Below are 27000 nucleotides of genomic sequence, written 5' to 3' on the forward strand. Positions count from 1 at the left end.
AGACGGAAAAACGGAAGAAAACGTGCCCGGCGAGATGATCGAAAGGGCGAGTGGAACGACGACCCGTTCCTCCTCACGTTACGTCTTTCTAAAAATAAATGGACTTCGGGCCTAGATACCTAGATAGTAGTCTACGAATAGTTCTTGGTGGTTGGACGCGACGAGACTCGTGGCGATTAGTCACGGAGCCGCTCGCCGATCCTTTCCAACAATCCGGCAAAGAAATCGCCTCCGAAAGATCGCCGCCTCTAACGTTCCACTGCCTCCTGGCACCGCGACATCGTTCTTAAGACGTACTCGTGTCAAGGTCACCGTATCGGCCCCTCTAACGCCGTAATCGCTAGCGCTCGAATTGGGCGATTATCGTTGACCTATACCACTCGCGCTACCCTGCGCCGTCCAGCGAGCGCATCGCTCGCCACAGTCTCTGCACTATATCGAGAGCATTTGCAAGGGTACAAGTCGCAGATATGTACGTTCGAGGAGAGAGAATGATTAGGCACCGTCCTGGTCCAAAGATCTCCGAGGGAGTGCGACCGAGGAGTGCACTCGGAACGTAACACTTTGAAGCACTGCTGCACCAAATGCACACGCGGTTCACCGTGAAAAGTGGGTCTGTTCTCACTCGCTCGCTACGTGCACCCTCTCTCGCTCAAAAATCCAGCGTGTCAAACAGGGCAACTTACTTGAGGCTGGGTCGCCAATTATCCTTTCGCGTCGGGAAGCCTCGCGGTGGAAATCCTATTATCTCGGACGATTCCAGGCACCTCGGCGAGCTCGCGGCTCGTCGACGAGGTACGCGCACTTTGCTCCTCGATAGCCGAAGCGAAGGAGCGTAACGAACAAGGGAGGGGAAAGAGTGAAAGAAATGAAAAGTAGAATCTAATATTCGGTCGTCTTCGTCGTCGTCACTGTGTGGTCGTCACTCCGTTTACAGTTTACCGCGCCCGTTTGGCCCTGTCTCTTGTCTCTCCTTTTATACGGAGCGCTTGTATTTGCCGTCCCAGTCACCGGGGCCCCGCGCGCCAACTAACCACACGGAGTATCGTCGCCAGTGTCGTGACACCTCGAGGTGGAGAGCGCCGTGTGCGTCGGCGCGACTCCCCCGATGCAACCGCGTCCTCGCGATCCCCACTGTCTCCACACCTACGCCCTCGAACCTAGAGGCTCGCTCCAGCGGCTCAAGGGGAATCCTGCGCGCCCGCCACCCCCTTTCACCACCCTCCACGCAGCCACCGGCCGCGGATCCACCCCTTGCTGTACGGTAGTACTGCCTTCTCCTTCGGCCGACCCCTTTTCTTGGCACTTCCGCCGCTATTGAACTTGAAAGCTTGTAATTAGTGGGGACGCGGTGATACCCGCTCCTGATGAACTTGAAACTAGAGCGCGAAAATAACAACCTCGACACCGTTCGCCGCGAAAATATGCCCCACGAGCGCTCTTGCGACCATAAATAGTTCTCTCTCTCCTCGCCCGCTGCTTGTTGCTTTTTTAAATTCCCCATCGGTCCGTTTACTCTCCACCGGGCAGCGTCACGTCCGCGCCGTTATTCCCAGAGGCCGAGGATGCTGGAGGAAACGGGAGACACGGGGGGCATTGTCAATCAGCCGCGCAGGGATGAGTCAGAAGCGGCAGGAAAATGAAACACCTTATAGCAGATTAATCGTCGCTGCAACTAAATTAAGAAGTCACCGTGCAAGAATTTTACGTTGACGTCCTCGGATCTAAATTAGCATCCTTCGCGACAATGTAGCATCACTTTCCTCTTACACCTTGCGATTGCACGCAAGTGGCTCGAGCGTTTCGCATTCTGCTGCAATGAGTCGTCATCGGTTTGGGGGACAAATTACCCAGTTACTTCGAACTAGATGCTGCACTTGCTTTCGTGTGGGCAATTTTCTGTCGCAAATTAAATTCTGTGATATGAGGCATTGGGAGCAAAAACGGACAAACCCACATTTCTTGCAAAATTGAGTTAGTATTTTTAAATGTGGGTTAGTCCGATTTTGCTTTCAACGCCTCGTACATCGCTAATAAATAAGCAGCGAAGGGTTTTAGATCGGTAAAACAATCGACAACTATAAACACAGCGAAGGTTCTTTTTCGATCCCTGTTTTTGACAGCCACTGCTAAAGCGAGGGAGTTAAGTAGCCTAAAACCTTCTCCGAGGATTGTGCTGCGCGTTAAACAAAACAACTCGAGATTGATATATTAGTTGCTCGGTTACAGGGTAGCAGACAGACAGACAGACAGACGGACACTCTATTTTATATGTACATGACAGCGGCCGTCACAGTGTTAAGTTTCACGACTACTCGAGCCTTGCTGGTACTCAAGTGCCTTCGAGAAGTGGGAGTGTCTTTTCAGAACAAACGCAAGAAGAAATCTGTTGGAATTCCTTCGAAATGCGTTTGTCGAGTGGCTGCAAAGAGAACGCCTGACTCAAACGACGCTCGAATCTGCGCGAGGAAAAGGCGTCGCGAACGCAAAGATATTCGCCGTCACAGGGGCGAAATGTGTCAGCGTGGATCCATCGGAATTAGCACGAAAACGCGACGCGCTTACGAAACCCAAAGTGCCATAGCGCGGACGTCTCCACGCCCTCGTTTCCTCTGCCTTTTTTCTCTCCCGACGCTCGCGCTTTCGTTTCCGCGAAGACGCGGTATTTACGCAGCGCCGCGAATTTGCTTATTTGCCCGCGGCCAGCCGCGCCTTTCCTCGTAGACCACCTCTTAAAACCCGATTCCGCCGTATCGACGTTTCCTTCTCGGCCATATTCCATTGGAATTTTCACAGTTGTTGTTGAACGTCCAGCGTCACCTGTGCCCTACCACAGGTCTGGCTAATATCGACCTTTACTACTGAATATCCCACTGGACCGCCGCGTCGCGTTGCAGAGTGGGAATGCGGGATATGGAGATTGTGTAAATGCGTGAAAGGACGGCTCGAACGATCGAGAAGACAGAGGCTGGATATAGAGGGTGGGCCATAAGCAGTTGAGCCGATCCCTGAGTAAACGTCGCGTCGCGGCGATCCGTGGGACGGTGGAGGCACGGGTGTTGGAGTCGTTAGGTATAGATTCTAATACGCAAAGATAGATTGAGCGGTGAGGGGCGATCGTGTATATTTAGAAAAGTGCTCGGCTTGCCAGAACCGAGAGAGACTCGTATCTCGGGACCGCGTGCGGGATTTCTCTGTTCCTCGAGCACCGCCTCTCCCTCTCTATCCTTCTCATCGCCAGCGTATTGTAACATTTTCCGGATGGGCGGCGAGCGGCTTCTTTCCCCTCCGCGCGAGCACCCTCCCGACCGCGATAATTCAAACTAATTGCCACGTTCCTGTTTATTAAGACGATACCTCGAATCGCGGAGGCAGCTTCGTCGCTGGGGCCCACTGGGGCGGCCTGGATCCCCCCAGATGCGAGGCTGAATAATGGCTTCTTAAAAATAATGTTTGCGCGGACGATGAATATATTGCGCTCTTTTTCGCGAGCGGCGTTTTATCTCCGTTGCTCGCTCCGCTCGAACGCGCTGGAGCGTGGAATTGAACGCGGAGATTGTTTCGTTTTACATAAGACAGGCCGCTGCTCGTGACACCCCCTGTTTTATTGGTATAATAGTCGAGTGCCGATGTGGGACGAAGCCAGAAATTTCGTAACGCGCCTCGAGATTCGCGAGTTTCGCGGGAAAGTCAGTTCCGGGAGTGGTCGCGGGCCGTATTAGTCAGACCGAGAGCCGCAGGAAATTCGAGCAAAGATATCGACACGGTGCGCTCGATCGGCCTTTTGAATGCTGGCCAAAAATCTCTCATAGAAATCTGAATAGCTCCGAGAGCTAAGGGTCGCGGCGAGCACCGTCACTTGTCGATTCAACGCTATTATGCGTCCAGCTACATCGAGGAGAGAAAAAAGTCTGATTAGACCTCCGAATCGGCGATGCGACCAAAAAATTTATTTTCGTCGGGAACAGCGGCCAAGACCCACTTTTTCTTCGCACGGTATTCTATTTCCTACCGCCCGCTAACATCTTTCTACTTTTGCCCGAGAATCGGATTTAACAGCTGAATCTTCCAGAACGGATTCGGTCCCACGGCGACGCGCTCGATATTGAACGCTTCGAGCGCTTTGCCGTCTGCAGAAATTCATTAGGATGCGAGGTAACTGATGTATTCGTTAACTTTCATGCAACGTGCACGTCTACTCGTTGGTTTAATCATCTCTAGATATTCATATGCCCGATTTCTCGATTTTTATTCACTACTTTCCGCGAGCTTAGGAGCCAATTGATTAATCGCATTTCATATTTATCTCCGATAGAAATATACCATTCAAAGATTTATATCTCGTAATCTAATGTTTCGATACGAATAGCCGAAGAATTTAAAAGAGACGACGTTCATAAAATTCAATTACCCTCGAATAATTGAACGTTACGACGCTGACCATAAGTTTGCCTGAAAATGTGTGACTGTAAAAGTGTGAAGTTCCGCGTGCGCGCGCTCGACAGACGACATTCCAAGTTTGACGTATGCATCTACGCCCGCGGAGGCGACTTAACGTGTAACGCAGTCTGAGCAGAAAATTTCTCGCTTTACGCTCGCTATATTTTTAGTGGCGTTACTTTTAGCCCGCTATACAAAAAAGAAATGGAAAGCAATCGTGGCCGCCTCCGATTTATTACTCTCTATCTCCTTTATTCTCGCCAGGTCTTCTTCTAAAACGCATCAGCGCGCTTCCCTATCTGCGTGATTCAAAGTTGCTGCGCTCCGCGGCTAATGGATTCGCTTCCACGGAACGTGCTGGATCGAGCCGCGTCCAGAGTGTTCCAGTGCAGCAAGGAGGATTCAGAATCGCCAGCTGGGAGAAGTGTTTATCCCGCGCTCTCTTGCCCGACCTAAATACAGTATGGCGGAGGCAATTCGCGCGCAGACCGGTGTTTATCCGCTCGCATCTTTACAGCGGCCGTAGCGAAACGTTTATTATCGTTGCATTACCGAGTAACGATGGGAACAACCCCCGTTCCGCGTCGCAAGCCCGGTGGACCCGACGCGTACGATTAGCAGCGACCGGCGGGAAAAACTAGGTGAACGGGAAAGAAAGGGGGGTAAAAGGGACTGCAAAGGTCGACGACGTGGGCGTGGATCACTTATTTGTTCGTTTATCAGATTTTGTTGAAGCGAGTGGAGCCGAGTGGGCGAATGGCACGAGTATATGGAACAGCCGATCTAAACTTAGTCGTTGGTCCGCTCTGGAAATAGATGTTATGAGTGCGAGGACAGGACAAGATACCGGCCCCTATTATGCGTACAACCGCGTATCACAAACGGCCCCCTCTTGCTCCACCCTGGGGCCGCGAATTCCTTTCAGAACACCTGCAATAGCTACAGCTTTCGATGCACTGAACTCCTCGAACCACCTGCGGCTCCTTGCAAATCACTCTGCGCGAATCACTCTGCGCTTTTCTAAGCGCGGGTGTGGGAAAGCTTCTTACCGATTCGCCACCATCTTCCGTGTCTATCGCGATAGATCGCGGGGATGATTTCGATCCCAAAGACAATTTTCTACTGTTTACTGTTTACGAAAATATACGCGAGCACGGCACCAAGAGCTCCGGAAGATTTTTGTCGCGTGTGTCGATGGATCTATTTAGCGAGCTGACTGTCTATTTCGAGAGAAATTGCATCTTCGAATAACGCGTTGGAAAGCGGCACCGTCAACAACCGCGGGCCTCGTTGTTAAACCCAAGCCAACAATTTCCAATTCTGACTACCTCGGAATGCCGTAATCGAAACTCGGTCGTTAATCCCTCCTTCGAATTAGGATCCTTAGTCACCGTGGTAAAAAGCCCGCGGAACATATTCCCCGCGCGACGCGGCGAATTCGCAAATTTTTATCGATGTCGTCACGGTCGTTTCGGCTGCAGCTCCTCAGCCGGCTTCGACAAATAAACCCTCCGACGGACGGTTTTCTCCGTTTCGGTAGCCGCGCCGAGATCGCCAGAAAGAACCGCGCACGGCCGTGCGCGCTCGGAAATGGTAAAATCGAGGGATCAAAATTCTGCGATTCTGCATTTCTCGCCCCTCTATTCTTAGTCCACCAAACTCCCACGCGGTTACTCAATATCCTCGGGCCTGTATTATTCACCGACATTCTGTATAATCTGACAATTTTATAACAGAAGTGGACCCGAACGGTGGAATAGCAATTTTCTGCCTAGACTTTCGTTTAGGCGAAGTGGATGTCGAAACTGCGCGCGTTATTGCAAGTTGGCGCTGAAAACAATAGAGAACTCATAAAGCTCGTTGGTCAAGGGCGCGGGCCCCTTGGACGGAGGACCGTTTCAGCATCTATGCATTAACGCAGCTTTGTGGAAGTTTTTAACGTTCATCGTTATTCGTTTACTATCGTTAACTTTATCAAATACCATTATTTGCTTCCTTGCATATTTTCTTTTTACCCCATTTTGCGGTTAAATAAATTTTTACCCCATTTTGCGGTTAAACAATCAACGTCGTGAGATCCAGTGATCTACTATTATACCCAAATTCCCTTATTGGAACGTTCATGTCTGCGTCTTACAATTAGCTCGGATAACAAAGCTTCGGCTGAATTCCCCTCTAATTCCCGAAGGCTCGTGTCGCGAGATTTGGAATCCGACTCGATATCGAGAGTGGACGAGACGATCGGCACGATTCCAAAAAGCAGGCAATCCCCGATAATCTCGAAATAACGGGAACCTCGTCCCTTCTCTGGCGGCGTGACGAGCAAGGGGCGTCACAACCCTTAGTCCGTCCTTGTCCCGCGACTCGCCCTCTCTCCTTCTCACCCAAGCGGACGCGCGCCTGCCGATATTTTTGGTCGTGGCGCGACGCAGAGGCAACGATAGCCGCGCGCGTGCGTGCGCCCGAGACGTCGGCGTCGCGCTCGGCGAGAGAAGGGAGGATCGTCGAGAAACACGTTGCTGTCGAGGAGCAGTGGATTCGAGCGAGAGGAGGGGAGAGGGATGCGGAGGAAGAAGGAGAGCGAACAAGATCGTGAAAACGGTTAGCGCCGACGGCGCGGCGTAACCTGAGAGCTTCTTCGACCCCGCGACCATATATGTCCGCCTCTCGCTCTCTCTCTCACTCGCGCCAGTCCCAAGCCCGTCGTCCTCTCTCGCTTCCACCTTGCTCCGAGAGCAACAGCCCACCGTCGTCCGCTTTTTTCATCGCGTTACCGATACGACCCACCTCCGCGCTGTTAATTTACAGGTAATTTACAAACACCGTCTGCCTCGCCACTCACTCGCGCCTTCCACGTCCGTCCTCCCCTTTCTCCGTTCATTCGTCGTTGCGACGCCGACGGTTCGAAAATACGCGACCTATCGACTTCTCGATACCCGCTCGGGAAATCGCTGCACTTTTTAGTTGGGTTATTAATTAACGATGCTTTGGATTTGGTAAAAAAGAATGGATCGTGAATTTAAGAAGGCTGAAATATAAGCTGTGATAACTTTCCTTTTCAGTTTGTTTTTTGTAAAATATTAGAGTTCTTTGAACTAATCTAAACGCTGCGGAGTCTAGTATTACGCTCGCAAAAGTGAAATCATCTAACCACAGAAAGTCAATTTCTATTCTACTTTCATCTTTTGTTTCCAACTTACCGTAACTTATGGTGTATATAAATGACAATACCTACTATTAACGTAGAAGATCAATTTAATGAAAACTGCTATATCGACCGTGGGTAACGCGTACGTTCGATCGGTAAACCGTAAAAAAGTAGTATTAACAGATGTTAAACCGTAAAAAAGTAGTATTAACATCTGTTACTACTTTTTTACGGTTTACCGATCGAACGTACGCGTTACTATCCAGTAGGTTGTCCAACTTAGACAAGTTCAACAGTCGTTATGGAAGTTCTCTAGTATTTGCCAAATTCGAAGGTTAGTTACGAGATTAATCCATCACACGATTAACCTTATTTACCGACAATCGACGCGAACAGCGAAGGCAAGGAGGTGAAGGAGAAATAAAACGAACAAGCGTATTACGTACAACGCTATTTATACACAGATGTACGCGGGATAAACGTAATTTGATGAATAACATAGAACTAAAGTCGTCTTGTCGTCAAACATAATGCTTAAAGTTACGGCTTACAAATTAACGGTCGGACATGTGCGATAATCGTAACAACGTGTGCATTCTGACCTTACACGCAGGATGTTTTATATACATTTTCAAGGGACCGGTGCAATGGTTGGCGCGGGAGGAGCTTTCCTCCCGCGATCCTCCGAGCTGTACCCAGGTGAAACCGATTAGTGGTACAGTTTTAAAAGTTGTTTTTTCTTTACCAGCCACAGCAGTATCGCGAACCAGCGTAATAGCTAATGATTTATCGGTACCTGTCGACATCAATTTTTCAGCGAGACAGGCCGTCACGGCGTATCTCGGTTCTTAATCATCGTTTCGATCGTGCTTCTTCCGATCGTTGCACCGACCTTGGCGTACGGAACATTTCATATTTACAGAGAAGCAGACATCTGTTACACATCGAGCCTCTCGCAAAGAGTATTGCGACGAAAACAAAGAGGGGGAAAAAAAACAAGAGATATATCAGAGAATTTACACAAGACGCTCGGCACACGGCCAGGGGCCGATGGATCGCGTTGGATCATCCTCGAACTCTTCTCTTATTTACTCGGTCGATCCTGCTTGCAAACTTGCAATCCGCTTGGAATCAATATCAATTCGTTCGATACTCTTTTGTCGGCGCTCGGCGAAATTTACTGTCGTTTATAAGATCCCCGCTGAAACGTAACCAAACAGAAAACTGTAACCGTTGTCTTTGCGAGAAAGAAACCGATCGTTTTAAGAACTCGGACGGAAGACGCGGAATGGTTGGAAGGAAGGAACCGTGTCTTGTCGTACTTCGAACGGAACACAGCGCTCGCCGAAGTTACGAAAGAGCCTGATCGTATCGATCCTAATTACCCCGGACAATAGACGCGCCATATAAAACGTGTGACTGCTACGATACCGAGATATCGCTAGTTTAACCGTGGGATGGCTCGGTACGATTACTCACAGCTTCCAGGAATAGCGTATCAATATTCGCGTTACGTCTGACGCCCGCGCGTAAACAATATTGATAAATGCAGTACCCTGACGGTGCGCGTTGCGAATCCCGCGACCCAAATATTTCCGTGCGAACAGCCGATAAGCCGGAAAGCCCGTGACGCGACATTACGCGTCGCGTCCGCGGGGGGAAGGGGCGCGACGAGTGACTTTTCCTCGCTGTCGCTTAATAGCAGGATAATAACTAAGATTTTTTGCACATTCCGCGTGACTCATCACGCGACATTTCGATAATCGTGGCCGCGGAGATCGTCGCTAGACGAAATGTCATCGCTGCGTACACAAATCTAACGAAAAGGAAAAAAAAAACGATCGCCCGGTGCTCGCGCATTCGCGACAGGTACGAAGCGCGACGCAAAAGGATCACGACGGCCACGATAATTGAATGTTGCGCAACAGCTTGTCGTAATATTTAGCAATGCCGGGTTGGATGGTAACCGAGCGTTTTCTACGAATCCTCGCGACTCCGGGAGACGAACGTGGAAACCCGCTCGGGTCTTCTCACCATTGTGTCGCCGTGTTACATTTCTTAAATTACGTAATTCGTTCGAATCTTGGTGGCGGGTACCCAGCTCCGCTAGTCACTTTCGTGGATCTCCTTTCCTCCGCTAACGGCGCTCTCGCTGACCACGGGCCCGCGGGCGAAGCTGCTCGAAACTATTCAACGCTGCGAATTGCGCGCGTTTCTGCAACGCACGATGATAACACGGGCAACGACACGTGTCCTGAATTTGATAACGGATAAGCGATGCCGCCGCGGCGCGCAACGTTACACTTTCTCCCGCGTCGTCGCGATCGTCCTTGGACCCCGCGAACGCCGTTCTTTGCTGGCAGCGGGGACAACCGGTAGCCTAATGGAACGATAGACTTTCAGCGCTTGATCGATCGTATAAACGCCTTTCAACGTTCTGACTGTCGGGGAATAGATGGAATAGATGGAATAGGTGGAATAGGTGGACTAGATAGACGAAAACTACGAGCTTCCGCGTATCTTTTCGCGTAGTCTGTACGGAATCCAGTTCTGAGGGGACGCGTATATGCTGGTAGAGATCTAGCGGAGTCGTGGTATAAGCATATGCGGCAGTTAGATCGAAATGGTAAGACTCATCGGCGGTGATACTTCAGGCCACCGTGCATCCATTCGCGGAGTCAATGGAAGCCGAATAAGATGCACGCGCTCGGCTGCTTATTTTCGCACGTTTATTGTCCGAGCTCGAATCGTGTTTACCTTAACGCCTGGATGCGTCAACCTGCTTCTCTATTTCGCTGACCATGCGTGCAGAGCCAGTGGACGGGAAATAGTGCAGTAGGTCAGCTCATCCAGCCGTTAAAGTAAACACTCTCCGAGTACCAGAGCAAGGCCGTTGCAAAAACGTGAGAACGTAAACAGCTGAGCCTCAATTTAGGTTTATTCAAAGTGGAACCTCCTCTCTCATTCACTTCCCATTAATCCCATTGACGAATGCACGGAAGCTTAACTGCCTCCGCGTCAGCTTCAATTCGACTCCACTGCACCTCTGCCATCAACTACGCTTCCAAGGTTCCAGCGATTCTGGGAAACGCAACAGCGAAGCGTATCGCGCGAGCGAATCGTCCGTCAATGTCCCGACCCACCGAAGGACAGAGATGAGCACCGCGAGGAGCATGGCCGACAAGACTGTCGAGACGAGGGTGAAGCGCGCCGGTTATAACTTCTGCACGATGTCGAATTTGTCCTTAAAACCGATCGACTCCTTCTTGGGGTCGTACTTTTTGCGCGCGGCCAGCTGGGCCCTGAGCTCCTTGGCGCTCATCTTGAGGTTCAGGCCCTGCCGGGGCTCGGCTCCACCGACGCTGCCGTTCCCAGTCGCGTGCTCGCCCATCGTCGCCGACGACTCATTCCTGATACCGTTCCCATTCTCTCGGGCGGGCTCGTCGCGTTCGCTCTCGTCGCTCCTCGTCGACGTCCTCGTCGCGTTCGCTGACACGGTGCTGCTCTCGCTGTGCTGCGACGCCGACGTGTCGTTCGAGCCGCTCGATTTCTGCACGTTCTGAAAGCAAACACCTTACCTATAGTCCCTTCAGACCTCTGGGCCTTCGACAATGCATCAATTATAAGAGAGAGAAAAAAACACCTGCACCTGCTTCTCGTGGAATCGCGACAATTTCGCAAGAAATGCCACAGTCGAACGCGACGTCGTTCGCTAGAAAGGAACGCGATCGACGTGTAAGAAACGCTTGTCACGTATCAAGGCCGATCGCGCGCCGCGGCGCGCTACTTTTTTCCCAAAACATGCGCTTCTAAACGAACTCCACAGTCCGCAACGACCATATCGAACGGAGTAGATTATGACTCGAACGTGACTTCTGGGAACGCTTAGTTTGAGCTGGCATCGTCACGCTTAATAACGAGGAAGCTATTACAATCAACGGACTTCGATCGTTCAGTTTCGAATCTCCAGGCTAAAAAGGTGCGTATCAAATGTGCGCGCAGCCAGAGGCTCGAATTTGTCCGTTGCACAACGCGCAGGCGTTTCGCCTTAACGCCTGCCGATAGAAAGTAAGAGTGCGGGCGCGATAATTAGTGGACGTTACCTCGCGTTCTTCTTCCCTGGTCGGGAACAGCCTCGAATAGACCAGAAGGAGTAGAATAAACCGAGCGCGAGATAAGAAGGATTAAGTAGGAAATTAGAAGCTGGCGCAGCCTTCCGAAACGTTCTAAGCCGCGGGACAAAAGCAAATATGCGCAGAGGCTCGAGAATGACTTGTAGCCAGTGAATCAAAGCGGTGGATTACGTTAGCAGGGTAAGCACAGCCGGGGAGCCAACGGACGGTGGTGGGTGCAGATAGTAAAAGAATTCTCGGGTTGAAAACGGAGACACCAATTCGTGGAAGAAACTCACGAACGACCTTGGGTCCTGATGCAATATCCCGAACGGTACTTAAAGGAATTCCATCGAATAGAGGCAAGCGCGGCGTAGAACCGGTTTCGAGTCGCAGACCGTTTAAATCTCTTCGAAATAATGTTAGTCGCGGCTGTCTCCTTCCCTCTTTACGCTTCGAACGCCGTCGAAAAAAACTCTTGCTCTCTAATCGGAGTCGCTTCCCAGGCGCGCACGAAATTTTTCCACCGCCGTGTTTCGCTGCCATCGGAAGCACAGTCACGGCGCAGAGGACGCGCGCCAGGGAATATTCGATTTGCTCGCGGATGATAATGCCGTCATCGAGGATCACGTTTCGCCGAGGGAAACGTCAGTCCCGTGCAAAAGACAGTGTTTACGCGCCAAGATGATGCGTAACCCCTCTATAAAATTTGCAGAATCTGTGTCACGCTGTTGCGGCACTGTCCACGATATCGCAATTCAATTAGTCCCTCTGACAGCACCGGGGACTTTCCTCCGCGTTATTCTTCAATCCGCTGTAATACTTCGATCGGGCCAACCCTGTGGCGACTCTTCAACTCTAAACTCTCAAAGTCTCTAAGGCAGTGATTCTCAACCCGTGGGTCGCAAGATGGGCCTTTTCCTTTGAATCACTGATCGCGACTCAAAAAAAGGTTGGCGAAACACTGCTCCGAGGTCTAAGGTCTCTCATCCGTTGATTCAACTACTTATCGCCCAACAAACGCTGTCGTTCAAGTATAGTGGATCCACCTATCGGAGTTAAAGGATCAAAGGAAACAAATTTTAGTCCTGTTCAAACTTCCAAAGCGTTACGTAATTACTGGTTGCATAATTGCTGGTCCATTGCAAGAACACTGAGGGGGCCAGTTTCCTAAACGGTTCGGAGATAGCCGAAAAAGCAGCGAGCTAGTGAATCGGGACAGACTGAAAGTCGACCGTTGCGTGCAATTGTTCTGTTGCGGAAGACGATGCACTGCGGTGGGTAGATTCCTCGAAAGAAGGGGACTGCCCGTTATCTGCATACGTATTCAGCCGTGGACACGGCTGACGTTTTGGCACGCTTTCTTCGAAAATCGCTCGGACTCGGTAATCGAATAAGAGCGGGTAACGGAATTTTTAAGGCTAGCCGTTGCCGCGACGGAATTTCTCCGTGTTTAACGTGACATCGTTCACCTCCGCGCAACTCGCACGCGATAGAAACGCCTCTCTAACGAGACTGTCATTACGTCGATGCACAGGGAATGTCAGCTTTTTTCTTCGGTCAATATTTACTTTGTGTTTAATATTCTCAATGGTTATAGTAACTGCGCGGAGTTACTGGAGTTAGTTCATTTTTATTATGTGCCTAGGGCATTGCGGAACACTCCTCTTTCATCCGAGATTATACAGGTCGAATCCTCTATTTAATGACCCTATTACTAGAATTTCTGAGCATGGGAACCAACTAGCCGACAGGGTCAATTTTTATGACACCTGTTTTGGGCCTTTTAAACGCGCAGTAATCTCTTGCTTCTGTGTATCAAACTTAATGGAAGTGTATTCCTTAATGCAGTGCTTCCCAAGCTTTTTTGATCGACGATCCTCTTTTATAATATTCAAATTACCAGCGACCCTCCATCCCCGTATAAGATAAGGTAAATATTTCCTTTCTTTCATTTATGAAAAATCAGTGTTACGTCATTAATGAATAAGGAAAATTAAATAAATACTAGAGACAACCGTGGGGACCCACACCCCCCATTGACACTTCGCGATCCACGGGTTGACCCACTACTTCTCCCCCTATAGTTTCCTTTTCTCATTTCCTTTTTCCTTTAAACATTATCAGTCGCGTAGTTTCTTTGAGTCGAGCCAATTTCGAGCGACGATATCGCCAACTTTTAAATATCGAGAGTTACTCGTCCCCGCCCACTTCGAACGTGCGCCGCGACGCAGTTAAGTAAGCAGGTAAGTAGCAGGTAATCACTGTATCGTTGCATGAAATTAGATCGCAGAAAAACCACATTCCCAATGCGCCGACCGTGATATTAACGAAAATCCCCAAGGACCGTTCGTCCGTTCCGCTCGGAGCAAACGATTTTCCCTCTCGTTCTTGCTGTCGCGTGTGCCGCGAGCAGCCGGCCGATTGCGCAATGAAAAACGCTGGCAGGAAATTGACTATCCTGCATAGAGCCGATTAATTATTTACCATACGCGCAATCGAGTGCACGCCACGGATATGCGGGATTTTTACGAGGCACCGGACAGCGTTTCTTTTACATTTCCTTGACACTCTATCCGTCGCGCGTTCCACCGCGAGCTCTCGTTCCTGTCGCCGCGCTCGTTCAAATCTCCGAACACAGCGACTGCATCCGACGAGTGGGATCCAGATCTTCTTACCATACATCCCTCTCGGCGACTGGTATGAAATAAGGTTGAATTCCTACGCCCACGCGCGCCATGAGATCGCGCAGCTGCGAGCGCGCGAAAGAACGGCCGACGAAGTGCCAATCGTTTTACCATAAGATCGAGAGTGCGCGCGAGACCCCCCATTTCCAACGATTTTCCCGTCCGAGGCTGTCTCAGCCCGATGCACAAGCCCGTAGCCGCGTAATATTGCACGGTTCGTCTTCGATAGCATTTACGTAATTCGACGGCGGAAAAGTGGCCGGAAATCCGGCGAACCGTATCGGCGCCGGGCGAATCTCTTCGCGGGCTTATCTGGCGCGATCAGGCTCGTGGGAGCAGCTGGGTCGCGGAAAGGAGATCGAACGCGGATCCCATGGGAGGCGAATTAAGGCCAGCGCGGCGCGCACATTCTGCAAAGGAGGAACTTCCGCCGATTAACGCCGTAATTGTTACATCCGAGGATGCAGCTATGCGCCGCGCGCTATCGGCCGTTTCACCTGATAACCGAGAGAGGAACGAGCGCGTCCCAGCGGTCTTCGAAGGCCGATAAACGGCGGTAGTTTAAAACTCGCCCGGGGAACAGGGACAGAAGTGGGACGGCGGGTAGTCCCGTCCCGTCGCGTCGGTTCCGTAAACGTGTCTTATCGTTTACGAGCGAAGCAAGTGAGTCACTGGGTGCTCGACGGCGACCGCTCACCTTCGACCAACGAGTCACGTCAGAAATCACGAACGGGGAAAATTGGTTTTTCTAATAGCTCCGCTTCTCGGAGGAGATAACGAATCGTCCTTGGGCAGGCGAGACTGACGCGGCTGCTGAAGCCTTCGACAAATATTCCCATGTATTATTTCACTTTACTACGCTAAAAGCTGAGATTCCTCTCGGTCGTGACGCGGAGCGAGCAATCGATCAAGTATTATGTTCCAAAGCGCTCGATTACACTGGAAGCCGCGAAGCGTACCGGGTACTTCAAAATAGGTGTTTTTAAAATGCATAATCGTTAGCTTTTAAGTCACCCCTTTTGTAGCGTATGTACCACACAGCTTGAAACACCCTTCTGTGGAAACAGCGGATAAGATTAATCGACCCGATAAGATTAAATAAAATTTTGTGCCCCGGCTAGAACAGAGATGAAAGCTATTGTCGAGTAGAGTCGACGGAAGAAACCGAGAGATATAAATATACTCACGGGTAGGAGGAACGCTCGCGGAGGCTGTGATAATGAGCGAGTTATCGTTCGCCGGCGTCTCACCGGAACGAGACAAGCATACGTGCGATAAGTATTATATCGAGCCGGGTTTACTTCGAAATCGCATGCTGCGCGATAAAACGTTCGAGTTCACAATGCAAAATGTTTATTTTTAGGCGAGCCGCAATATATATCTCGCTCGCTTCAACGGCACACGAATAACATCGTTCGCTCTTTCTTTAATTCCTCGATTCCAGATAAAATTACCGCAAACAAAGGAGGGAAATGTTTTATATCGTTTCAATTTCAAATCAAGCTCGCCGAGCTGTTGTCTGGCGTTTCACCCGAGTCATCGGTTGAGAAGCGTCGACGCTCGATGAACGAGCTTTCTCAGGGTTCGCGAAGAGTTTTTGCGCCGACCGGGCAGCGCGCGTAATTCGAATGCCGCGTCTCACGCAACTCGCCGACCGACCCTTTTCATCAGAGCGAAAGCAGGGGGAAAAAAAACATCCAAACTCTCCGTTTCTACGTGTTTGTTGGAACGTTCCGCGCGCGCGCAACCAGACTGCGTTCCACGTATGGCGCGCTAACTTTTTTTTTTCTACCTCGCCTCACCGCTGCCACCCAACCGGGATAAACACAGATGTTTCGAGACCGCAGAGGCTGGCGTGAAACGCTTGCACGCCTTATCTCTGGATACGTAAAAACCTCCGCCACTTTTCCTTGCTCGGGAACTGGCCTGGTACGTTGATAAGACAAATCACGGCGAGCGAGATTACGCCTATGGTTATTCATGCAATCGGAATCCAATTTAATGGACTTTAGGTACGCCGCTCAAGTTCGTGGAACTTGTGTCAGCCGCGTAACCAAAGACAAGAAAACAGAAACATGATTTATAATTCCGGCTAAACCGATGGCTGACTCACTCACGGTGCAAAGATATCATCGCAGAGAAACGAATGTGTACATGGGTTCTTTCCTAAATTGTAGAATCGCGAAGTTAGCAGAAGTATTGTAAGAACGCAGAACTGTACAGCGAAGAAAGTTTCTTATCGTTGAAAAGTATGCTCATATTACTCATCTTCGCGAGGGGATCCGGACGAGTACACAGAAGTAACAGGTGTGCACGCTCCCGGCCATTCAGAGATCGTAGGTTTCACGTGTTTTCGCGTAGCGCTTGAACGATCGTGGATAAAGGAAGAAGAAGAAACGAGATTTAAGCGTGATACTGTACCTCGTCGATCGAAGCATTGCTGCCGTTCATCTCCTCTTGCTCGACACTGTTCGGATTCTTCTCCGGGGTCTTGATCACCTTGATGTTCGCCATGGTGGCCTTGATAACGATGTTGTTAGCCTTGAAATATTCGTCGGCCTCCTGGTGAACCACCAGCAGCTTGGTCTCATTGGGAAAGGCTTTAATGCGCTCGACCACCTGCTTGTGGGTCTCGTTAGCGATGTTGATTTCGTTAACCTCGACGATCCGATCGCCCTGTCGCAGACCAGCGGCCTGACTCGGCGACCCGTCGTCCACCTTCCCGATGAACTGCCCGTTCTTCCCTTTCTCCGCGTGCAAGTTGAACCCGTAACCGTCGAAATCGTCCCATTTCACGATGTGGCAGAGTCGTGCGCACGGTGCATTGTCACCCTTCGACGAAGACATGCCTCCGGTCCTCGTAGTGTCGCGCGGCGCAGAACGAAGCGAAAACTGGCGAACGGGGGAAGCGGCCGCTGCGACGAGACGAACTACCCGAGCGAGAACGAGGAGGAATCCAGTGGAGATAATGTGCTGTACGCGGTACACGCGGGATGGCTGCGAGAAAGCTCGCGCACGCACACTACCGATCGGTAACGAGGAGATTTTCGACGGAGGATCGAGTGGATCGACGATCGAGGCGCGGCCTTACGGTTCGTCCGTGCCTCATGCGGCAGCTGGCTGGCTCACTTGGGCGCAACTGACTGCTAACCTGGCCTCGCCGATTTTCGTCTTCACCTGCCACGAGGCGATTATTCGAATCGACTGACGGTACGCACCGCCGTGGATCGTCGTGGATCGTTGTACACGGGGCTACGGGCATGGGGGATTGGGGATTGGAAGCTTAAAGGTCGGTTCACGCGTACGCGAGCTGTCACGTGCACCAATGGCCGTCGCGACCGAGCAGCCACCACCTGCAATCTCTTGGAATGTCACGGATCTATAGACGTATGGCCGATCGAAAGCGATACGTTCCTCGACACGCACCGTAGCCATCCGTGCGAGACGCTGTCGTTAGCTTTGGTCGCAATCTGCCTACGTAGAGGGGGGTACAAGAGAAACAGGGATAGAAAGGAACGGGGAAATAGGAAAAAAGAAAAAAGAAAAGGGGAATGCGGCAGAGACCGCCCGCGCTGATCTAGTGGGGATGAAGCGACGCTACGAGTAGACATGTTGTGACACTTGTTTTGTTAGTAGCAAGTAGCAACTGGTACGGAGTGAGAGGGAATATAGAGCGTAGAATTCTCAATAAGGTTTATGTAGTAGAGCTTGCTGTGAGTAGCAGAATACCTTTATATAGAATAGGTTGTTCACATTTGAAGGATTAAGTTATGGTTGAAGCTCTTGCGAGAATGGGTTGCTGTTCATAGCCATCTTGTGGCAAGATCGAGAATTGTCTCTTAATCCAGCACCACCTGTCGACGAACGTAGGAAATTCAATTAAACCTGCAATCGGATATTTTCGGGCTAATGCAGAAAACGTTACAAACAATGATCAGATTAAATGGGTTCGTGAAGTAACGTAAAAGTAATGGGTACAGCTTATTTTCTGCGATCCTACCATGTGTATATTCAGGCGCACCCCATGCACTCGTGTATCGACTTATGAATATAGAAACGCGATCGTACCCATACAGGCAGTGATTCAGACGCCGTGGTTCCTTATGGGAGACAGAAAAGCAAAACACCTGTTGCGCGGTGCAAGTCTAGTGAATCACGTGCGCGTTGGTTCAGACAGAATGAATCAGAAAGTCCTAGCATGTTTTCTCACGTATAAAAATGTGCCAATGCATAGGCGTAGTAGTAAACGGGAGGGATACTAAAAGATCGATAATTGGCAATTGGCAATCGCTATCCATCTTCACCGAGAAACATTGTGTTTACGCACGCAATTCAATTATTGGCTGACTTTTATTACCCATCAACATCCGTTCCATTACCCGAAGAGTCTACACACGCACAGGTGCAATTGTGTGTGGCTACATAAAATGTATATTCATTATACACATGCCTATTTGCAGTATGTACACATGACGAGGCATGCTCGTCACCTCTTACTATACATTTGGCTTGCTAGTGCATTTTGAAACCGACATGGAGCTTATCACGCTGGCGATATAGTTCTCCGTACAGAATGCTGTCGTTAATCAGATTTCTCAAAAGTAGCAGCACACAAAATTGATTTCGTTCATGCAAAGTAGCGATCGCTGTTTCGTGTTAGAAATCGTTCGTGATTAATGAAAGAACGAATAGGAGAATAGAGGATACACAAAACCGAGTAGATTGCTAATTACCATCCGGACGAAAGGTGGATGTGGGAGCGTGATGTAATCGCGGAATCATCGCAATGCCGATCTAACAAACAAGTACATTCCCGTATCTCGATAATGGAACTTAAGTGTGCGATAATGTACCGATGGCGAACCTCTGATAAAATAAATGCGAAACGGTGCAATTAAGATCGTTCGAATGTTTCTCTAATTATACATTCACTCCCTAGAAAATGTTATTATCATTTTTGTAGTCAATCGTACCTTCCGTCTAAAAAACACAAGAAGCGTTTGACTATATAGTACGAATGGACTGTATAATCATGTTTATTGTTAGTTCTTCGTATCGTATCAAGGCGTATATTTATGAAGAGAAAGGAAATCGCCACTGCGATATTATCAGTAATTATTGTCGAAATCAGTCGTACCTACATCGCTGTGTATCATGTGTGTGTATCCTCTTATCTTACCGATGACGAATCGCGATGATTGTACGGTATATCGATGCATCGAGTTGCGTCTATTGTTCTCTGTAAACTTTATACTTTTACTAAATATACACGCTGCGCATCTTCGCCGACAGTCTGGGCGGAATAATTTTCATCTGAAATACGCGAATGCGAAGGTCGAACGTAATTGTCGTCCAAGGATTCATTATTCCGCCAACGAGTGTAATAAATCAGCACCATGAAGAAAAGGAATACTTTACAGAATACCACTGATATACTTCGAAAAATATTTACAAAGATATTTGAAGAAAGAGAGAAAATAGGACACAGCGATATGGTATCAGATTTGTTTACCTTCTCCATAGTATCCGAAATATTCAGTTGACACAAATAAAGGAGCACGGGGCCCCCTCGGTGCGTGGCACGCGCCTGAGGCGTAAGCGTGGTGGATGCGCGAGAGTCGATGCGTAGTAGTCACCGTAATGGTGCGCGATGCGCGAGACGGACGTAGCGGTTGTTCGAACAGTAACAGTGAAGTATAGTTCTTGTTGATGCATCGCGGCGAGTGAGTATTTGGTCGTGGCGTGGCTCGTTACCGTACCGCGTGGACCTGCGAAAAGTACGACGCGTAATGCCAGTAGCCGACACCGCAGTGTTCATCGTTACATAGATCGGTACGTCGTTACGTCGGTACGAGGAGCGACAGATGAACGCATTCGCGACCGAAGGCCTGTGACCTAGTCGACGAAAATGTGGAGTCCGACGCACGTTCAAGTGACAGGTAAGCGGCGAAAAGCTGCGTCCAAGTGGAAACGCGATAGACAGTAGCGTAGATCGGCGCGGCAGGTGGTTCGAGCCGAAGCAGATGTACCGTAAACCGATTACTGCATATGCGTAAGCTAGGTTACGTATCCTACATCGAATGTAGGCGATCGAAGCCGTGCAATCTCGTTACGTTGCTCTAGGAACTCGGTTAACGACATAACGACCCGTCGATTTCGTCCCATCCATGAATCCACCTCTAACAAACGCTCTCTAAACATTTTCACGTATGGTTGATACGGTTCTACGTAGCCAACGACGTGTGCCGTATTCGTACCGACCTCGTTCGTCGCAACACAGTATTTTTAAACCGTCGATTTGGTCGGACGGGTGGGTACATCCTGGGAGAACGTTTACCGCGAACGAAGCTCGGGAAAATCGACCATCGATGGAAACTCCGATCGCGTCTCGAGGCTCAGCCTCCCGTAACGCGATAATTTGGCGGTAGAGAGGCGGTGAAAACTCGAATGCCTTTCGAGCACGGAACGTACTTGCCTCTGAGAAGCAGGGAGATTGCGATCTGGACATGTTTGCATGCGCGCATATTTTCATAGCCGTGCGCACGGAAGGAACTTGCGCATTCCTGCTCGCTGCTCCGGGGATATGTAAATATTTTCCTGCCTCGCGTCGAAGTCACGAGACGCGCGCACCGGTTGCATGTTGCGCCCGAGACGCGCCAAAAAGCCACGGCGTATTTAAAACGCGCGCGATTATCCACGCCCCAGATACTCCCGATGAGTCAACAGCCGAAAATTGGCAGCCCGTTTGTTTTACTTCGCAGAACTTCGCGGAATATTCCCAAGCGGACGTGCGAGCGAACACGAGGGGCTCGATCGGATGACGCTACGCCGCTGACGTGTATCAACGTAGAGTTTGCTTTATTCTGGGTAATTGCAGCTCGCAGAGCGTGTAGTAGTCGGTTGACAAGCTCTCAGCGCTTTCGTTTCTATGCAAAATAGGCGGAGTGTGAAAGCATGTGTAGAAGCAGCTGATGTGTCCCCCTTTTCGTTCGCGTGCACGAGCCTCTGCCCAGGGCCGCAGGTACTACCCCCGGGCCCTGGGTAACGTACGCGTCTCGTAGATGCGAGCAAAGAAAGATATAAAGGGGTCAGAATACCTGTTAACCAACGAACCTTGCACGCTGCAGATTGAAAAAGGAAGTAACGTACAGTGAGAGGGGTAACGCGTACATTTCTCTTTGGACAAGATGATCGTATCAGCGATCCGTCTCCTTCCGCGCGAAAAAAGTATTCCGACGAAATCGAGCCGGTACCATCGCGATCTCGAACCGTTAATGTTCCTTCCCGAGCAGACGATACCTATTCGGCTGCAGCCGCGGTGAGTTGGCTCGCGCGTTTAATCGACTCGCAGAAGAATGCAGCGAGAGAGTTGATTTTCCCAGCCTAGAAATCGTAGGAAAACCATATACTCCACACTAGTCCGCCGAGCAGTTTTTGAGCTCGCCGAGCGCGTCCCACGCGTTATTACTTGGCGCGCAAAGTGGAACAACGTGATCATCGTCGCGGCGGAAACAGTACCACGAGACAACTGTATAAAATTAATAAAATGAATAAAATTTCATAGAAACATCTGCTGCGTTCAATAACGAAGTAAAAGGAAAAATATTAGCAGCAGGATGTATTCGCTTAGCGCAGCGATTACGTTAAGAGACAAGCGCGTAGCGTAGTCGTGTGTCAAAGGACAGGTAGGTAGAGAATTAAGTAAAGGGCACAGGAGGAAGCTAGGAAGCGCGTTGAAATTGTTTCTCGATCGAGTGCACGGTAAAAAGTGGGAGCGAGGCGAAAATGGTGAGGCAACGATACGCGGTAGAAGCGCGGTTTCGCGGTAAGAATGCTGGGACGAATAATGGGCGGGAACGATCCGATACCGTCGACGCTTTTACCGCGGATAGGAAGCCGCGTTATTATGTACTCTCGCCAGCTATCGCGCGGTTTTGCGAAGCATTATTCTAAATACCCCGAGCGACTTTCCTCGGTCTCTAGAGAAAGAGAAACCTTCGTTGCGCGAAAAGGAAAAACGCGTCGGGAATTCTCGAATAACGAACCTGGATAATCGGTGGAAATTCAGCCGGATAGGATCTGAAGCTGCGCGCCATGCAGCTTCACGCTTCGATCAGAGCGTGTGCAGCGCTTTATCGCGCGTAACGGATACGCCTCTTTCTTTTATTATCACGGATCCACCGCGGAGGATTCGTTGAATTCGATAGAAGCGTGGATAAATAATTCGTGGCCACCGCGTTCAAAGGCAATGGTACGAACTTCGCGTCGGTGTACCGGCCTATGTAAATAAATAAAGCGCTGGGAAACGCGTTTCTGGAATCTTCAGCTTCCCAGGTGCGAGTCCCTTCTTTCGTGGGCTAACCGAACAATAATTTTCTGCGCACTGCACCCGTACAGAATTCGTGGCACGGGTTCAGTCGGACGGCCCGTGTAATAAGATCAATGGAATGATCGAGCAGCCGCACGCGCGGCGCAGCCAATCGGACGATGGATTAATCGTGTCCTCGCCGCGTCTAACAAGGTTTTCTTCTTTGTTCGCAGTTCAGAGGGCGAGGACCCTATTGACCAAAGGAAAACACAGTGAGTATCGCGATCGGACGTATGTGATATTAATTAAGAGGGCAGCGATTACGAGGTTGCGACATATAGACGGCCTTGCTCGCCGCGTCGCTACTTTTCCCCTCCTTCGAGCCGAGTCAAATTTCAAAACAATGGAAATCGAATTGCCTTGCGATGCTAGCGTCGATATTGCATCGCTTGAATCGAATTTCGCGAGGCATGCAAAATTCCAAATACTTACATTCGCACGCGTAATCCTCGCGTAACGAACGTCGCGTCAGCCTTGCAGCAATCGCCATTAGGGGCCGTCCTTAAATTACGTAAGGGTATTTTTGGTGATTTCTTACCCCCTCCCACCTGTCCTTACGTAACATTTTTTGCATTGCACTTTTTCAGTTATTGAAATTCTTTTAAAAGTTTATATAACTCATTTAACTCGGTTTCGGGAAATCAAACTAAAATTACTTTTCTAGAGGATTAATGATAGAATTTGTATGAATTAAAAATTAGGTTAAAAATGTTAATAAATAATATAGAATAAGACCAACATAAATAGAAGTCTTACGTAATTTATGAACGTCCCCTTAAACAGAGCAAGCTTCTTCCAAGCTTTGCGAACTTGATATCAATTTTTCCCTACCAATGGGTGACAAATTTGATTTTGACGAGCGACCCGTTCGAGACAGGGGTTACGAATCGCGCAGAGTTCATGGACTCCCCGAGGTATTTTACGCGAGCAATAAGTGTACAATGGAGCGCAGGCCCGTCTCCTCCGAGATTTAATTCCCGTTATGCAGCTCGTTAATCGTGACCTTGCGGTTGACCGTGTATCCCTCTCTCGCTCTCTCCGTCCACGTTGAAGCAGCTAAAGTTAAAGCTAATAAACGCGCAGAGACCAACGACTGTTTCGTGACGATCGCCCTCGGTAAGGAGAAATACCAAACGTCCGTGAAGGAGAAGGCCGCGAAGGACGTGGAATGGCACGAGGAATGCGAATTAACTATCCCCGAGCAGGGGAACACCGCGGAAATCGTCCTCACGGCCCTTCATCGCAATTTCCTGGGCGTGGACGAGTTCCTCGGCACCATCAGCATACCCTTGTCCAGCTTCGACGTGTACGAGAGGCCACGGAACAGATGGTAGGTCTTCGAGGCTCGCTCTTCTTTCCATTCTTCAATTAAGGCAGTGCTAACATTATTCGGAGATGCTCGCGGGGATCGATTTAAATGTAACGTCCTGTATACAGAGGTAGGAAAGCATCGCGAGTGAACGGAGAAGAGTACGCCGAGTAAGGTGCCTTGGAAAGTTGTGGCAATTATTAGGTAAATTTCTGTCTGAAATAAATGAGAAAAGAGAAAGGTAGCACTCAGTGGATGAAAGTTCTTTGTAATTCGTGACGTCTTCTAAACGATTCTGCTCCCACACTAGTGGCCCAAAATGTCTCTGTTGAGGTCAGCGAAGGGAAAAGAAATTGCTGAATTTGAAATTCGGGTAATCGTGGGTTCACCTTGCCTACTTTCTTGGGGGTTGACCTTTAGGATGTATTAAGGTACTTTTCGTGATACCTCGATGTTTGAATCACGTCTAGGTACACGCTTGGAAGTAAACCAGGCAAGGAGAACACGAAACAGAGGGGCGAGCTCGAGGTGAAGATCGGTTTCATCGTAAAAGCGGGCAGCTTGACCGATCTGAGTCACAAGGAACGGCACAAAAGTTCCTTGGGCCAACTGTCGAACGCTGCCCATTCGATCGGCGGAAGTCTACTGAGCATAGGCAGCTTCGAGAAGCGGAAGGGCTTGAAGAAGTTGGCGAAGTCGATTGGGAACCGTGTGAAGGGGAAGAGCAAGCACAACCTCGAGAAGGAGGATAATTTGGATGAAAGGGAGGAGCACAAGTTCAGGACCACCCGACAGCAACCCGGAGAGGCTGATCCCGGTGTTATCAGCGAGGACGAGGACGAATTTACGGTAAGTTAAAATGGAATTCTGGCTAAAACCAAATGTTCTGCTCCGTTGAAGCATCTTTGTAGAGCTTAGACTAATGCAATCTGATGCCGCGTATTTCAGTTCGATGATCTGTCTCACAAGAGCTCAGCGTCATCCCTGAACGCCCCCGTGGTCGGTGGGCACGCCAACAGCGTGGGCTCGGCAGCTTCGAGCGTGTCTTCTGGTAATCATTTCCACGACGCGCATCTTCCACCGCCAGCGCCGGCCAACGCTGCCCCTAGCAAACCACCGCGGTACTCTATGAGCGCTTCCACCACCTCGCTGTCGAAGGTGGAGCACGCGAGAGAGGACGAATGGGGTCTCAAGCTTTACGGGAAGCAAGTAAATCCTGTTAAGAGGTAAGCGCGAATCTCCTCGAACGGAAGTTCCTGCTAGAAAGGAGAATAAAGCATTGCGATAAATCTGTTCAGGTGGGAGAGCAAACCGAGCCCAAAGATCGTGATCGACCAGCCAAAAGACGATCACCGCGAATCTTCGCCGATTAATTCGCCTTCCGCGATTTCCAAGTTCCAAGAAGCGTTGGAACCGCTCAGCCCTGCGCCGCGGGAAATCGTCCACGTCAAGAGCAAGGAGGAGAAAACTGCCTCGAACAAGGAGAAGAGTAGCAAGGAGGATAAATTGAAGGAGAAGAAGGATGACAGACACGGTTGCTGGAGTCCTAAAGAGGAGAAGCAACCTAGAAAAGACAAGAAAAAGGACAAGGAGAGTAAACTGAAAGAGCTGAACGACGATCATCATCTGTCGTCGGAAAGAATCATCATCGGTGGCGAAGACGCGATTAAAAGCCCACCGATATCGAAGAGTCACTTGCCCCATGAAGTTCTCGCTCAGTTCGACGGAAAATCGAGAGAGGTAATTATTTATTTATTTAAACGCGACGAGGCCCGGTATATTCACAGGGAAGTATTATTCAAATACGCCTGTAATTATGGTTATCTTACTCTATCTTATTCTGCCATAAAGAAACGTGGGGTAGTGATTTCTAAATGGCTGTTTCGTAAACGCAGGACCTGATAGAGTTGACGTTGCGGCTGCAGGCGGATGTGTCGGACAAAAAGAAACGCCTAACCGACTTGGAGGATTACATCGACGCATTACTGCTGCGAGTAATTGAATGTTCGCCGCGCTTACTGCAAAATCCGTACCAGTCGCAAAGACGTTTGTCATCGCCCGGACACCAGTAAATAATTAAACACTCTTCCCATTTCGGCGTCTCGCGACGTCGAGATCAATTGCATTGTGCAGCGTAGCGGTGACAATAGCATAGCGCTCGTTCACTCTATTCCTGATCGTATTGTATTGTACATCCGTTTGACTGCTGTCGGTGTAACCGGCTATCATATATGAACTATAAGTTCACGCGCTTTAATTTATTCTCGACTAACGATTAGAACATAACTCTTACGTAACATTGCACTCAGAGTTGCCTCGTTGCTTTTTTCGAATTGTATAAACTTTCTATCGTACATTTAACATTTCGTTATCGTTCGAACCAAGTATTTTACTATAATAAGGTTTGTATCATTTAAAGTGTAAAGGAAAGGTGCGACATTTGTGCCAACCGCTTCGAGGCGAGGACAAAAAATGCGAATACTCCCTAGTCTTCCCAAACGAGAGCGTTACTCTATATCCAATAATGATATCTCCGTCCAAAGTATGATCCCAACAAAATCAATTATATTGACGCGATAGACTTTATATTTTTAGAGACTTACATTTGAATAAGAGGTACGTATATGTGAATGTTCTACGCATACACGCACGTGCATTGTGAATAAAATGATCGCTGCTAACCCGACAAATGAATGTTTAATGTAATTTTTAAGTAGATAAACCGTTCAATAAGCCCGAATCGCGGAAATATATTTAGGTGAAGGACATACTTTCACAAGACTAGCAAACGCGAAAAAGTATAGGAAGACCTATCATCCAATGTAATTTTGCGTCACTCGGAAGGGGGTAGTCGGTCGCTAACTTCAGCCTAACTCGACTCATCGAGCTATAAAGAAGGGAGGAGGGAGTTACGCAAATTTTTCTTTAAATTTTTT

At 49.4% G+C, this 27000-nt stretch overlaps 3 protein-coding genes across 42 annotated transcripts in view; 1 reads left to right on the forward strand and 2 right to left on the reverse strand.

The window, feature by feature from the left end:
* Bent (projectin protein bent) overlaps positions 1-1119 on the reverse strand; it is a 67829-nt gene extending 66710 nt beyond the window's left edge. For 15 of the 40 annotated variants that reach the window (XM_076819887.1, XM_076819919.1, XM_076819916.1 and 12 more), the window contains exon 1: positions 687-1118. The gene's annotated coding sequence lies outside the window, so the exon portion shown is untranslated. Of the gene's footprint in view, positions 1-686 lie in introns of all 40 variants that reach the window. The other 25 variants (XM_076819904.1, XM_076819895.1, XM_076819924.1 and 22 more) reach the window with 7 other exon arrangements.
* A 6907-nt stretch (positions 1120-8026) lies between these two features.
* On the reverse strand, positions 8027-17818 carry LOC143373264 (uncharacterized). The gene is made up of 2 exons (XM_076820315.1): positions 16809-17818; positions 8027-11147 (listed from the first exon to the last, which is right to left on the reverse strand). The coding sequence occupies exons 1-2, from the start codon at positions 17232-17234 to the stop codon at positions 10803-10805; spliced, it is 771 nt and encodes a 256-aa protein (XP_076676430.1). The 5' UTR covers positions 17235-17818; the 3' UTR covers positions 8027-10802.
* A 2094-nt stretch (positions 17819-19912) lies between these two features.
* Rip11 (Rab11 interacting protein) lies at positions 19913-26754 on the forward strand. Its single transcript, XM_076820311.1, has 7 exons — positions 19913-20326; positions 22929-22967; positions 23839-24085; positions 24535-24913; positions 25013-25290; positions 25363-25804; positions 25960-26754. The coding sequence occupies exons 1-7, from the start codon at positions 20296-20298 to the stop codon at positions 26134-26136; spliced, it is 1593 nt and encodes a 530-aa protein (XP_076676426.1). The 5' UTR covers positions 19913-20295; the 3' UTR covers positions 26137-26754.
* The last annotated feature ends 246 nt before the right edge of the window (positions 26755-27000 follow it).

This window comes from Andrena cerasifolii, chromosome 9 (assembly GCF_050908995.1).
Source record: "Andrena cerasifolii isolate SP2316 chromosome 9, iyAndCera1_principal, whole genome shotgun sequence".
Taxonomy (NCBI): domain Eukaryota; kingdom Metazoa; phylum Arthropoda; class Insecta; order Hymenoptera; family Andrenidae; genus Andrena; species Andrena cerasifolii.